The sequence below is a fragment of the Sapajus apella genome, unplaced genomic scaffold, assembly GCF_009761245.1.
Source record: "Sapajus apella isolate SASKATOON/1434 unplaced genomic scaffold, GSC_monkey_1.0 scaffold226, whole genome shotgun sequence".
NCBI lineage: Eukaryota > Metazoa > Chordata > Mammalia > Primates > Cebidae > Sapajus > Sapajus apella.
Genome location: NW_022437166.1, coordinates 454,478 through 467,905, shown reverse-complemented (window position 1 = coordinate 467,905; position 13,428 = coordinate 454,478). Strand labels below are relative to the sequence as shown.

Below are 13,428 nucleotides of genomic sequence, written 5' to 3'. Positions count from 1 at the left end.
GAAACCACATAAGCAAGATGGCGCAGCAAAATAAGACGGCCCTAATTTCTTCACAGACATATAAATGTAACAAAAACATACTGACCAAAATACATTTGAGGAAAATTTATAAATGAGTTAATTTGTGCAGTACCCCAAGTAAGCGCAATGCAAAGAACCACAGAGAACAAAAGAGAAGTCTATTATAGTTTCCCAACTCAGCTCTTCCTTCTTCCAAAACCAACAGTGTCTTTCAAAGTAAATTGCTGGCTGGAAATCGCAGCGTACACCTGTAATCCCAGCACTTTTGGAGGCCAAGGCAAGTGGATTTAAACTTGGAGGCTGAAACAATGAATTGAAACTATACCTTCGAACAAATGTCCTTTTTTTTTTTTAACCTGAGCTCAAGAGTCCAAGACCAGCTTGACTTCTTTTTTTTTTTTTTTTTAACCTGAGATCAAGAGTTCAAGACCAGTTTGGTCAAAATGAAAAAATTTCATCTCTACTAAAAATTCAAAAATTAGCCATGTGTGGTGGCACATGTCTATAGTCCCAGCTACTCAGGAGGCTGAGGCAATCACTTGAATTCGGGATCTAGAGATTGCATTGAGATGAGATCTTGCTGCTGCACTCCAGCCTGAGTGACAGAGCAAGACTCTGTCTCAAAATAATAATAATAAAAATTTGCCAACTCCTGGTTTCTTTTTAAAGACAAGTAAAATAATGGCACATACATATTTATTTCTAGCTTCTATGGGCTTTTGCAGAAACTGGCTTTTGTCTCTCAGGACATAAAGTGCTGGAAAAAATGATGGCATACTTTAAAATCACAACTTTAGTCTGCTGAGACCAAAGTTAAATGTTACAGCAGCAGAGACTGCAGTGCCACGGGTGTGTTGGGGGGTGAGAATTAGATGTAACAAGTGATTATTGAGAAGAAACATGAATAACGTTCTTTAGCTAAAATAAATAAATAAAAATAAAAACAAAATTTCAGATAAGATGCATTCTAAGAACTCTTTTGAGAGATTCCCAGAATCTCTAGCCAAGACAGTTGGTTTCAGACTATCCCAGGACAAGGCTACATTATGAAGACTGTAACAGGTAGCTTTCTTGATGTAAAAAAAATTTTTTTTTTTTTTTTGAGACGGAGTTTCATGTTACCCAGGCTGGAGTGCAATGGCACGATCTCGGCTCACCGCAACCTCCGCCTCCTGGGTTCAGGCAATTCTCCTGCCTCAGCCTCCTGGGTAGCTGGGATTACAGGCACGCACCACCATGCCCAGCTAATTTTTTGTATTTTTAGTAGAGACGAGGTTTCACCATGTTGACCAGGATGGTCTCGATCTCTTGACCTCGTGATCCACCCGCCTCAGCCTCCCAAAGTGCTGGGATTACAGGCTTGAGCCACTGCGCCCGGCCTAAAAATTTTAATTAATGATTACAATGTGTATAAAATACTAGGCAACATGGCCCAATAAAAAAAATATATAAAAATTTTAGAAAGCAACATAAAAATATGAAGATAAATAATTTAAAGATTTTCAAATAAATTGAATAATACTTAATGAAAGAAACAGGAACTCAGACCATTATTAAAAAATTCGAAAATGTGAACACCTTTTCTCCTAATGGCCTCAGGTATTTCATGAAAATGGCTTGCTATTCACCTAAGCCAGAGAGCACCACAATATTATGCTAAACAAGAGGTTTATAAGAGCTATTCTTTTTTTTTTTTTTTTAAGAAGAACACTGTATAATAGTAAAAGGCCTTGTCCAGCAGAAAGATACCACAATCCTATCCCTGTATGCTCCTTCTCCTGGGTTCAGGCAATTCTCTTGCCTCAGCCTCCTGAGTAGCTGGGATTACAGGCACGTGCCACCATGCCCAGCTAATTTTTTGTATTTTTAGTAGAGACGGGGTTTTACCAAGTTGACCAGGATGGTCTCGATCTCTTGACCTCGTGATCCACCCGCCTCGGCCTCCCAAAGTGCTGGGATTACAGGCTTGAGCCAGAGCTATTCTTATATCAGACAAAATAAACTTTACAGCAACAGCAGTTAAAAAAGACAAAGAAGAACACTGTATAATAGTAAAAGGCCTTGTCCAGCAGAAAGATACCACAATCCTAAACATATATGCACCTAACAGAAGATCCCAAATTTATAAAACAATTACTAGAAGACCTAATAAATGAGATAGACAGCAACACAATAATAGTGGGGACTTCAATTCTCCATTGACAGCACTAGACAGGTCATCAAACAGAAAGTCAAGAAAGAAACAATGGATTTAAACTATACCTTGGAACAAACAGAGTTAACAGATATATATAGAACATACCAGTCAACAACTGCAGAATACACATTCTATTCAACAGTGCATGAAACTTTCTCCAAATAGACCATATAATGGGCCATAAAACAAGCCTCAATAAATTTAAGAAAATTGAAATTACATCAAGCACTCTCTCAGACGACAGTGGAATAAAAATGGAATTCAGCTCCAAAAGGAAACTTCAAAATCATGCAAATACATGTAAATTTAAAAACCTGCTCCTTAATAATATTGCATCAAATACAAAATCAAGATGGAAATTTAGAAATTCTTCAAACTCAACAACGAAAGTGACACAACCTATCAAATCCTCTAGTATACAGCAAAGGTGGTGCTAAAAAGAAAGTTCATAGCCCTAAACATCTACATAAAAAAAACTGAAAGAGCACAAACTGACACTCTAAGGTCACACCTCAAGGAACTAGAGAAACAAGAACAAACCAAACCCAAACCCAGAAGAAAAAAAAAATCAAAATCAGAGGAGAGTAAAATAAAATTGAAACAAGCAAACAAAAAACCAAAAGATAAATAAAACAAAAATCTGGCTCTTTAAAAAGATAAATACCATTGATGGACAATTAGCAAGATTAAACAAGAAAAAAGAAAATCCAGATAACCGCAATGAGAAATGAAATGGGATATATTACAACTGACACCACAGAAATGCAAAATATCATTCAAGGCTACTATGAACATCTTTAAGTATACTAACTAGAAAACCTAAAAGAAATGAATAAATTTCTAGAAAAATAAAACCCATTCAGCTTAAATCAGAAATAGATACACTGAACAGACCAATAACAAGTAGCAAGATTGAAATGGTAATTTAAAAATTACCAAGAAGTGTTCTGCCTGCTTCTGGAGGAGCAAAAAGACTCGTGGTCTAGTTCTTGGATGTCCCTAGCAGCATGGCCTCCCAAATGCCAGTAAGCACTCCCTCCTCAAAAGAAGAAACCAAGACCACCTACTGCTCTGGGACCGGAGGAGACATTAGTCTCTTGCACACTTGCCTAAGAAGGGAGAAGAAAACCAGCAAGAAGCAATTGAACACACTGATGAAGTACGAAATAAAAAAGACAGACTTAATAAGTCAGTGAGGAGATTTTGAAAGTAGAACAGCAACATAAGAAATTCTGCCAACCATTTTTCTCAGAATAAGTCAGAATTGATCGCCATATCAGATCATCAGAATTCATAGCCCTAAACACCTACATCAAAAAAACTGAAAGAGCATGTGCCTCAAGGAACTACAGAAACAAGAACAAACCAAACCCAAACCCAGAAGAAAAAAAATCAAATCCCAAATTTTTGGATAACAACATTTGTCGGGACGGGCGCGGTGGCTCAAGCCTGTAATCCCAGCACTTTGGGAGGCCGAGGCGGGTGGATCACGAGGTCAAGAGATCGAGACCATCCTCCTCAACATGGTGAAACCCCGTCTCTACTAAAACTACAAAAAATTAGCTGGGCATGGTGGCGCGTGCCTGTAATCCCAGCTACTCAGGAGGCTGAGGCAGGAGAATTGCCTGAACCCAGGAGGCGGAGGTTGCGGTGAGCCGAGATCGCGCCATTGCACTCCAGCCTGGGTAACAAGAGCAAAACTCTGTCTCAAAAAAAAAAAAAACAACAAAAACAACATTTGTCAACCATCCACAAGTGTCTGCACTGCTTGGGAAGGAGGATGAAGAGGCACTGTGTTATTTGACCAGAGTTGAAGTGACAGAATTTGAAGATATTAAAACAGGTTGCAGAATAAATTTTTATTTTGATGGTAATCCTTACTTTGAAAATAAAGTTCTCTTCAAAGAATTTCATCTGAATGATAATGGTGACGAATCTTCAAAGTCCACCAAAATTAAATGGAAATTTGGAAAGGATTTGATGAAATGTTCATGTCAAATGCAGAATAAAGCCAGCAGGACGTGGCAGCACGAGTAACCAGAGAGCTTCTTTACCTGGTTTACTGACCATTCTGATCCAAGTGATGATGAGTTAGGAGAGGTCATCAAAGTTGATATTTGGCCAAACCCACCACAGTACTACTCTTCTTTCTCGATATGGATGATGAAGGAGGAGAAAAAGATGTTGATAATAGTAGAGGAGGAAGGATTAGAAAATATTGATGAGAAAGGGGATGAGGGAAGAGGATAAAAGTGAAAAAGATGAAGATAATGATGAAGGGGAAGAAGGAGAGAAGGATAAAAAAGATGACGACCATTAGAACACTGACAGATACTAACCTTCTCTACACCATGGTTCTCAACTTATTTTGGGCGAAATACCTTGAGCAGAACACAATGGGAAAAGAGTTTCTACCCCTTTCTGTTGAAAATTCATTTTAATCCCTTTCTGTCTGAACAAAATCTGTAGGGAATCATCACCATCAAGCTCTGTGGGAAAATATGAACAGTTAGCATTTACCAACATGTATCTGTCTACTTTCTCTTGTTAAAACAAACAAACAAACAAAAAAAACAAACCTTCAAAAAATGGAGTTATAGAAAGTAAGCAAAGGGTGGTTTTGAGATGTTTGAGTAGGTTAGGTGGATATTTTGACAACATGGCTTCTCCTTTGGCATGTTTAATTGTGATATTTGACAGATCTCCTTGCAGTTTAAGATGACTTTTTTTTTTTTGAGATGGAGTATTGCTCTGACACCAGGCTGGAGTGCAGTGGCACAATCTTGGATCACTGCAACCTCTGCCTCCTGTTTCAAGTGATTCTTCTATCTCAGCCTCCCAAGTACCTGGGACTACAGGTGTACAGCACAACCCCTGGCTAAATTTTGTATTTTTTTTTAGTAGAGATGGGGTTTCATCCTGTTGGTCAGGGTGGTCTCAATCTCTTGACCTCATGATCTGCCCACCTCGGCCTCCCAAAGTGCCAGAATTACAGGCATGAGCCACCGTGCCCAGCCTAAGATGACATTCTTAAAATAAATTCTCTCCACATGATGACTTAAGCTCTGCCACTCAATGGGAGAAGCAGCAGAAACTGTAGAATCTTATTTGGAATTGGCATTCTCTATTGTAATTTTATTTCTGTTTATTTTTAAATTTTCTTTTTGTTTCACCAGAAAGGAAAGATGATGCTCTGTTTTAAATGTTACAACTATACAAGCTGCTTTCTTACAATAAGAGTAAATGTGTACAAAAAAATTACCAACCAAAAACAGTCTAGGGCCAGACAGATTTATAGCAGAATTCTACCAGACACTGAAAAAAGAATTTGTACCAATTCTATTGACACTATTCCAAAAGTCAGAGAAAGAGGGGCCCTTTCTAATTCATTCTATGAAGCCAGCATCACCCTAATACCAAAACCAGAAAAGGGCATTAACCAAAAAAGAAAACCACAGACTGATGTCCCTGATGAAAATAGATGCTAAAATCCTTAAGAAAATACTGGCTAACTGAATGCAAAAACATATCACAAAGAATCCACCATTATCAAGTGGGTTTCATACCAGTGATGCAGAAATGGTTTAACATACGCAAGTCAGTAAATGTGATACACCACATAAAAAGAAAAATAAATAAAAACAAAAATCACATGATCTTCTCATTAGATGCAGAAAAAGCATTCAACAAAATTCAGCATTCCATATAATAAAAGCCATCTATAACAAACCCCAAGCCAAAATAATACTGAATGAGGATAAGTTGAAAACATTCCCTCTGAGAACTGGGACAAACAAGGATGCCCATTCTCACCATGCCTCTTCAACCCAGTACGGGAAGTCCTACACAGAGCAAGCAGAAAATAGAAATAAATAGCATCACTTTCAAAACCCTAGACTTTTCAATAAAGCTCCTAGAGGCAATAAAATAAGTGAGCAAAGTTTTCAGATACAAAATTGATGTATACAAATCAGTAGCACTTCTAGACACCAACAGTGACAAAGCAGACAGTCAAATCAAGAACTCAGCCCCTTTTACAATAGATGTGAAAACAAAACAAAAAACAAAAATAATCTTAGGAATATACCTAACCAAGGAGGCAAAAGACAAGAAAAACTACAACATGCTGCTGAAAGAAGATATATTTATATATCTTCCAGTTAGTTATTCTATATCTTCCAGTTAGAAATAACTAACTGGAAGATACAGAAATATAATTTTTGTATTCAATTAAAATTGTTATGAGATAAAAACATATTAATCTACTCTTAAGATGTTTTGCATAATGTCCATTTTTCAAGATAACTACAAAAATTTTGTAGGAACTATGCAAAATAAACTGAAAGAATAAGCAAAGCATGCCACCATGAAATTTAAAAAGTCAGTTAAACAAGAAAGCAAAAAAAAAATATATACAAAAAACACATAAAACATAACAATGGGCCGGGCACGGTGGCTCATGCCTGTAATCCCAGCACTGGGGGAGGACGAGGCGGGTGGATCACGAGGTCAAGAGATCGAGACCATCCTGGTCAACATGGTGAAACCCCGTCTCTACTAAAAATACAAAAATTAGCTGGGCATGGTGGTGCATGCCTGTAATCCCAGCTACTCAGGAGGCTGAGGCAGGAGAATTGCCTGGACCCAGGAGGCGGAGGTTGCGGTGAGCCGAGATCGCGCCATTGCACTCCAGCCTGCGGAACAAGAGTGAAACTCTGTCTCAAAAAAAAAAAAAAAAAAACATAACAATGAAAGTGGTATGTAAATTTAAGAAATCAATTTAAATGTAGATTTATTAAACTACTTAACAAAAAGAAATGTAATTCCAGGACTTTGCGAGGCCCAGGGGGGCTAATTATTTGATTCCAGGAGTTTGAGACCAGCCTGGGCAACATACCAAAAGCCTGTCTCTACAAAAAAAAAAAAAAAAAAAAGAAAACAAAAGAAAAAAGAAAAAAAGAAAACAAACAAACAAAAACAAAAAACCTAGTTGGGTTTTTAACGGCATGTGCCTGTAACCCAGCTAGTTGAGAGGGTGAAATGAGAGGATTATCTGAGTTTGAGAGGCTGAGGCTGCAGCTCACTGCCATAATCATACCATTGTAAACCAGCCTGGTTGATAGAGTGAGATGCTATTTTATTAATTTATTAATTAATTCAAAGGAAAAGAAATAAGATGCCTGAGTGGCTTAAGAAAAGAAGCATACAATCTGTTCTCTACAAGAGAACAATTTTAGCAATAAGTCAAATAGGCTGTAAGTAATACAATAAAAAAAAAAATCTATATTTCATGCAAATAGCCACAACTGGATGAGGTAATCATAATTATATTGGACATAATATGATTTAAGTACTAGTATGAGGCAAAGATTGCTATTATGTAATAGTAAAATGGGTTAATTTAACAAGATCTATTACTACTATATTTATATGTACAGGTATGTATAACAACAGGGCTCCAAAATATATAAATATGGACAAAGATGAAGCAAGAAATACATAGCAACATTAATAGTTGTAGACACTGAGATCTCATTTTCAACAAATAAACAGAAAATTCATATAAAAGAATAAGAAAATGGAAAATATAGATAACATTATAGATTGTATGATTCTGTATATAGAGAAATATCTGAGTAGATAATTCATAAAAAAATAATTTACATAAAAAAGATTTATTTAGCTCACAGTTTGGCAGACTGTAGAAGAATGTGCCAGCATCTGTTTTTGGTTAGGGTCCCAGGGAGCTTACAATCATAGTGGAAGACAAAGAGTAACTAGACATATCACATGGTAAGAGACAAAGCAAATGTGAGGTAAAAGAGCCAGATTCCTTTAACATGGTTTTTCAAAACTATTTAGATATCTGTGTGTCCCCAATGACAATGAAAAAGCAGTCAGATTGTACAGTGCCTTGTATGGCATGAACACAACTTTGGCTCTCATTGTAAACTTGAAAGGAGATCACCAAAAAGAAAATAGAATCCTTAGAGAATTTTAAAGCATAAAACAGAAGATGCCCCTATGTGAGAGTCAAATTAAAAAAAAATCTCAGTCTTCCCAGAAACTACTTCCTTTGGAACATAGCTTCCTAGGTCACATTTTGAGAACTGCTATTTTCTTGACTTCTAGACCTCTCATCTGTGTTGTCTGTTGTATTTGCTCTCACATACCTGGAGGCTTAGTTACCATCTCATGTCTCCTTATATTCCAAGGCTCTTTTCCTTGCTTCAGACAAGTTATCAAGTCTGGCTTAGAGACAGCAATACCTGTTTTATTAAAAACAAATAACATAAATATTGCTCACATTACTCAAATAATGTGCTCATTAAAGAGAGAATATAATATTCTAGTAAATTAATTCCCCAATACTAATTTATAATAAAAATTTCTAAATATTTAGAAAATATTTTAAATTTGTACAGGTCCTTAATTTTACTAACACTACTGAATCAAAAATTGGCGGTGGCAATGAGATTTTAAGGTGTGGGCAACTATTTTTTATGCCACTAAACTTCTGGAATTTCCTATAATCTAGAGTGAAAAATATAGATCTGAAAAACACAGATCTACTCAGAAATATGGAAAGTTCAGGTAAAAATAAAATATCTTTAAAAAATTTATTTCTTTACTTATAAATCCCTGTTTTCAGAAAAAAAGGATCTGCAACTCATTTATGCTAAGCATAAATCACCAAAACACATTCTAGAGAAAACAGAAATGAAACCTATAGAATAGAAATTGTTTAATTAAAATTATCCTTACCCAGGAAGACCAGGTTTCTGTAGTTCTCTAACATAACTTCTCTATATAAATTCTGCTGAGTCTTGTCCAGGCATTGCCACTCCTCCAGAGTGAATTCTATGGTCACATCATTAAATGTCAATTGTCCCTGAAAAACACAACAAAAGACACACATATTTCCTAAGTGGCCATGGGCGGAATTTTTAATTTGACTCAATTTAAAATGAGAGAGTAAAGAGAACAGTTTCTAACTTACAGGGATAACTGAATATATCCAATAAAATAATTTTCAACACAGAAATATTCTCTAATGTATTCCCAAACTCAGAAAAAAGAATGGCATAAGAGCCACAACACTTGTGTATATAAGATACTTTCTGGCTAAAAGAGTATAAAGTTAAGGGCATGATAACAAACATGTCCATTTTTGAGTGCCATATATATATATATCTTTTTTTTTTTTTTTTTTTTTTTTTTTTAATTTTTTTTGAGACGGAGTTTCACTCATGCTACCCAGGCTGGAGTGCAATGGCACGATCTCGGCTCACCGCAACCTCCGCCTCCTGGGTTCAGGCAATTCTTCTGCCTCAGCCTCCTGAGTAGCTGGGATTACAAGCACGCGCCACCACGCCCAGCTAATGTTTTGTATTTTTAGTAGAGACGGGGTTTCACCATGTTGACCAGGATGGTCTCGATCTCTTGACCTTGTGATCCACCCGCCTCGGCCTCCCAAAGTGCTGGGATTACAGGCTTGAGCCACCGCGCCCGGCCTTTATATCTTTTATTGTATTTGGGCTCTGGGGTACATGTGCATCACGCAGGATTGTTCCTTAGGTACATACAAGCCATGGTGGTTTGCTATCTCCATTCGTCCTCCCCCTCATCATTTACATCGGGCATTTCTCCTGGTGTTATCGCTCCCCATCCTCCCTGCCCCTCCTCACTGTCCCTCCCCTCTCCTCCCCTCCCCTCCACTCCCCCACCTAGCCCTGTGACTGTTGTTCCCTTCCCTGTGCCCAAGTGTTCTCATTGTTCATCAACTGCCTAAGAGTGAAAACATGCAGTGTTTGGTTTTCTGTTCTTGTGTCAGTTTGCTGAGAATGATAGTTTCTAGATTCATCCATGTCTCTACAAAGGGCATGAACTCGTTGTTTTTCATGGCTGCATAGTATTCCATGGTGTATATGTGCCATATTTTTTTTTGTCCAGTCTATCATCAATGAGCATTTGGGTTGGTTCTAAGTCTTTGCTATTGTAAACAGCACTGACATGAACATACATGTACATGTGTCTTTATAACAGAAAAATTTATAATCCTTTGGGTATATACCCAGTAATGGGATTGCTGGGTCAAATGGAATTTCTGTTTCTAGATCCGTGAGGAATCACTACACTGTCTTCTATAATGGTGGAACTAATGTACACTCCCATCAACAGTGTAAAAGTGTTCCTTTTTCTCCACATCCTCTCCAGCATCTGTTATCTCCAGATTTTTTAATGATCACAATTCTAACTGGCGTGAGATGGTATCTCAATGTGGTTTTGATTTGCATTTCTCTAATGACCAATGATGATGAGCATTTTTCCATATGTTTTTTGGCCACATATTTCCCTTCTTTTGAAAAGCCTCTGTTCATAGCCTTCACCCACTTTTATTGGGTTTGTTTTTTTCTTGTAAATCTGCTTTAGTTCTTTGTAGATTCTGGATATTGGCCCTTTGTCTGATGAGTAGATTGCAAAAATTTTTCCCATTCTGTTGGTTGCTGGTTTACTCTAATGATTGTTTCTTTTGCTGCGCAGAAACTCCTAAGTTTAATTAGATCCCATTTGTCTATTTTGGCTTTTGTTGCCATTGCTTTTGGTATTTTGGTCATGAAGTCTTTACCTGTGCCTATGTCCTAAATGGTGTTGTCTAGGTTTTCTTCTAGGGTTTTTACGGTGTTAGTTCTTATGTTTAAATTTTTAATACACCTGGAGTTAATTTTTGTATAAGGTGTAAGGAAGGGGTCCAGTTTCAGCTTTCTGCATATGGCTAGCTAGTTTTCCTAGCACCATTTATTAAACGGAATCCTTTCCCCATTGCTTGTTTTTGTCTGGTTTGTCAAAGATCAGATGATTGCAGATGTGTGGCATTGCTTCAGAGGCCTCTGTTCTGTTCCATTGGTCTATATCTCTGTTTTGGTACCAGTACCATGCTGTTTTGATTACTGTAGCCTCATAGAATAATTTGAAGTCAAGTAACGTGATGCCTCCAGCTTTGTTTTTTTTTGCTTAGAATTTTCTTGGCTATGTGAACTCTCTTTTGGTTCCATATGAAGTTTAAAGCAGTTTTTTCCAGTTCTGTGAAGAAGGTCAATGGTAGCTTGATGGGGATAACATTGAATCTATAAATTACTTCAGGCAGTATGGCTATTTTCACAATACTGATTCTTCCTAACCATGAGCATGGAATGTTTATCCGTTTGTGTCATCTCTTATTTCCTTGATCAGTGGTTTGTAGTTCTCCTTGAAGAGATCTTTTACATCCTTTGTTAGTTGTATTCCTAGATATTTTATTCTTTTTGTAGCAATTGTAAATGAGAGTTCGCTCATGATTTGGCTGTTTGTCTGTTATTGGTGTACAGGAATGCTTGTGATTTCTGCACATTGATTTTGTATCCTGAGACTTTGCCAAAGTTGCTTATCAGCTTAAGGAGGTTTTGGGCTGAGAAAATGGGGTTTTCTAAATATACATTCATGTTGTCTGCAAATGGGGACAATTTGACTTCTTGTCTTCCTAATTGAATACCCTTTATTTCTTTTTCTTGCCTAATTGCTCTAGCTAGAACTTCCAATACTATATTGAATAGGAGTGGTGAGAGAGGGCACCCTTGTTAAGTGCCAGTTTTTATAGGGAATTCTTCTAGTTTTTGCCCATTCAGTATGATATTGGCTGTGGGTTTATCATAAATATCTTCTATTGTTTTGAGATACATTCCATCAATACCTAGTTTATTGAGAGTTTTTAGCATAAAGGGCTGTGGAATTTTGTCAAAGAACTTATCTGTGTCTATTGAGATAATCATGTGGTTTTTGTCTTTGGTTCTGTTTATGTGGTGAATTATGTTTATAGAATTATGTATGTTGAAGTAGCCTTGCATCCCTGGGATGAAGTCTACTTGATCATGGTGGATAAGCTTTTTGATGTGCTGTTGGATTTGGTTTGCCACTATTTTATTGAAGATTTTTTGCATCCATGTTCATCATGGATATTGGCCTGAAGTTTTCTTTTTTAGTTATGTCTCTGCCAGATTTTGGTATCAGGATGATGTTGGTCTCATAGAAAGAGTTAGGGAGGTTTCCCTCTTTTTGTATTGTTTGGAATAGTTTCAACAGGAATGGTACCAGCTCCTCTTCTTTGTATGTCTGGTAGAATTTGGCTGTGAACCCATCAGGACCTGGACTTTTTTTTGGTTGGTAGGCTATTAATTGCTGCCTTGACTTGAGACCTTGTTATTCGTCTATTCAACGTTTCAACTTTTTCTTGGCTTATTCTTGGGAGTGTGCAAGTGTCCAGGAATGTATCCAATTCTTCCACGTTTACTGGTTTATGTGCATAGAGTTGTTTGCAGTAATCTCTGATGGTAGTTTGGATTTCTGAGGAATTGGTGGTGATCTCTTTATCATTTTTTATTGCATCTATTCGATTGTTCTCTCTTTTCTATTAGTCTAGCTAGCAGTCTATTTTGTTGATCGTTTCAATAAACAAGCTCCTGGGTTTATTGATATTTTGAAGAGTTTTTTATGTCTCTATCTCCTTCAGTTCTCCTCTGATCTTAGTTATTTCTTGTCTTCTGCTTGCTTTTGAGTTTTCTTGATCTTGCTCCTCTAGCTCTTTCAATTTTGACAATAGGGTGTCGATTTTAGATCTTTCCTTGTTTCTCATGTGGGCATTTATTGCTATAAATTTCCTTCTAGACACTGCTTTAAATGTGTCCAATAGGATCTGGTATGTTGTGTCTTCATTGTCAATGGTTGTAAAGAACACTTTTATTTCTGCCTTCATTTCATTGTTTATCCATTCATCATTTAGGAGCAAGTTGTTCAGTTTCCATGAGTTCTAATTTGATTATGCTGTGGTCTGAGAGACTGTTTGTCATGATTTCCGTTCTTCTGCATTTGCCAAGGAGTGATTTGCTTCCAAATATGTGGTCAATTTTGGAGTAAGTGCAATTTGGTGCTGAGAATAATGTGTATTCTGTGGATTTAGGGTGAAGTGTCCTGTAAATGTCTATAAGGTTTGCTTGGTCCAAATCTGCGTTCAAGTCCTGGATATCCTTGTTGACTTTCTGCCTTGTTGGTCTGTCCAATATTGTCCATGGAGTGTTAAAGTCTCCCACTATTATTGTGTGGGAGTCTAAGTCTCTTTATAGGTCATTAAGAACTTGCTTTATGTATCTGGGTGCTCCTGCATTAGGTGCATATAT

General features: G+C 37.0%; 2 protein-coding genes across 8 annotated transcripts in view; one reads left to right on the top strand and one right to left on the bottom strand.

Moving 5' to 3' along the window:
• The window catches only part of LOC116544652 (zinc finger protein 726-like), a 432,536-nt gene that overhangs the window by 157,230 nt on the left and 261,878 nt on the right, over positions 1 to 13,428 (top strand). The window lies entirely within an intron of this gene.
• LOC116544656 (zinc finger protein 729-like) overlaps positions 1 to 13,428 on the bottom strand; it is a 51,854-nt gene that overhangs the window by 3,468 nt on the left and 34,958 nt on the right. For 2 of the 7 annotated variants that reach the window (XM_032271196.1, XM_032271198.1), the window contains exons 1-2: positions 8,984 to 9,169; positions 8,392 to 8,487 (exon numbers count right to left, since the gene is read on the bottom strand). In XM_032271196.1, coding sequence (XP_032127087.1) covers positions 8,392 to 8,487; positions 8,984 to 9,137 — 250 coding nt within the window. In that variant the 5' untranslated portion in view covers positions 9,138 to 9,169. Of the gene's footprint in view, positions 1 to 4,272; positions 4,653 to 8,391; positions 8,488 to 8,983; positions 9,172 to 13,428 lie in introns of those variants that run through there. The other 5 variants (XM_032271199.1, XM_032271200.1, XM_032271197.1 and 2 more) reach the window with 4 other exon arrangements.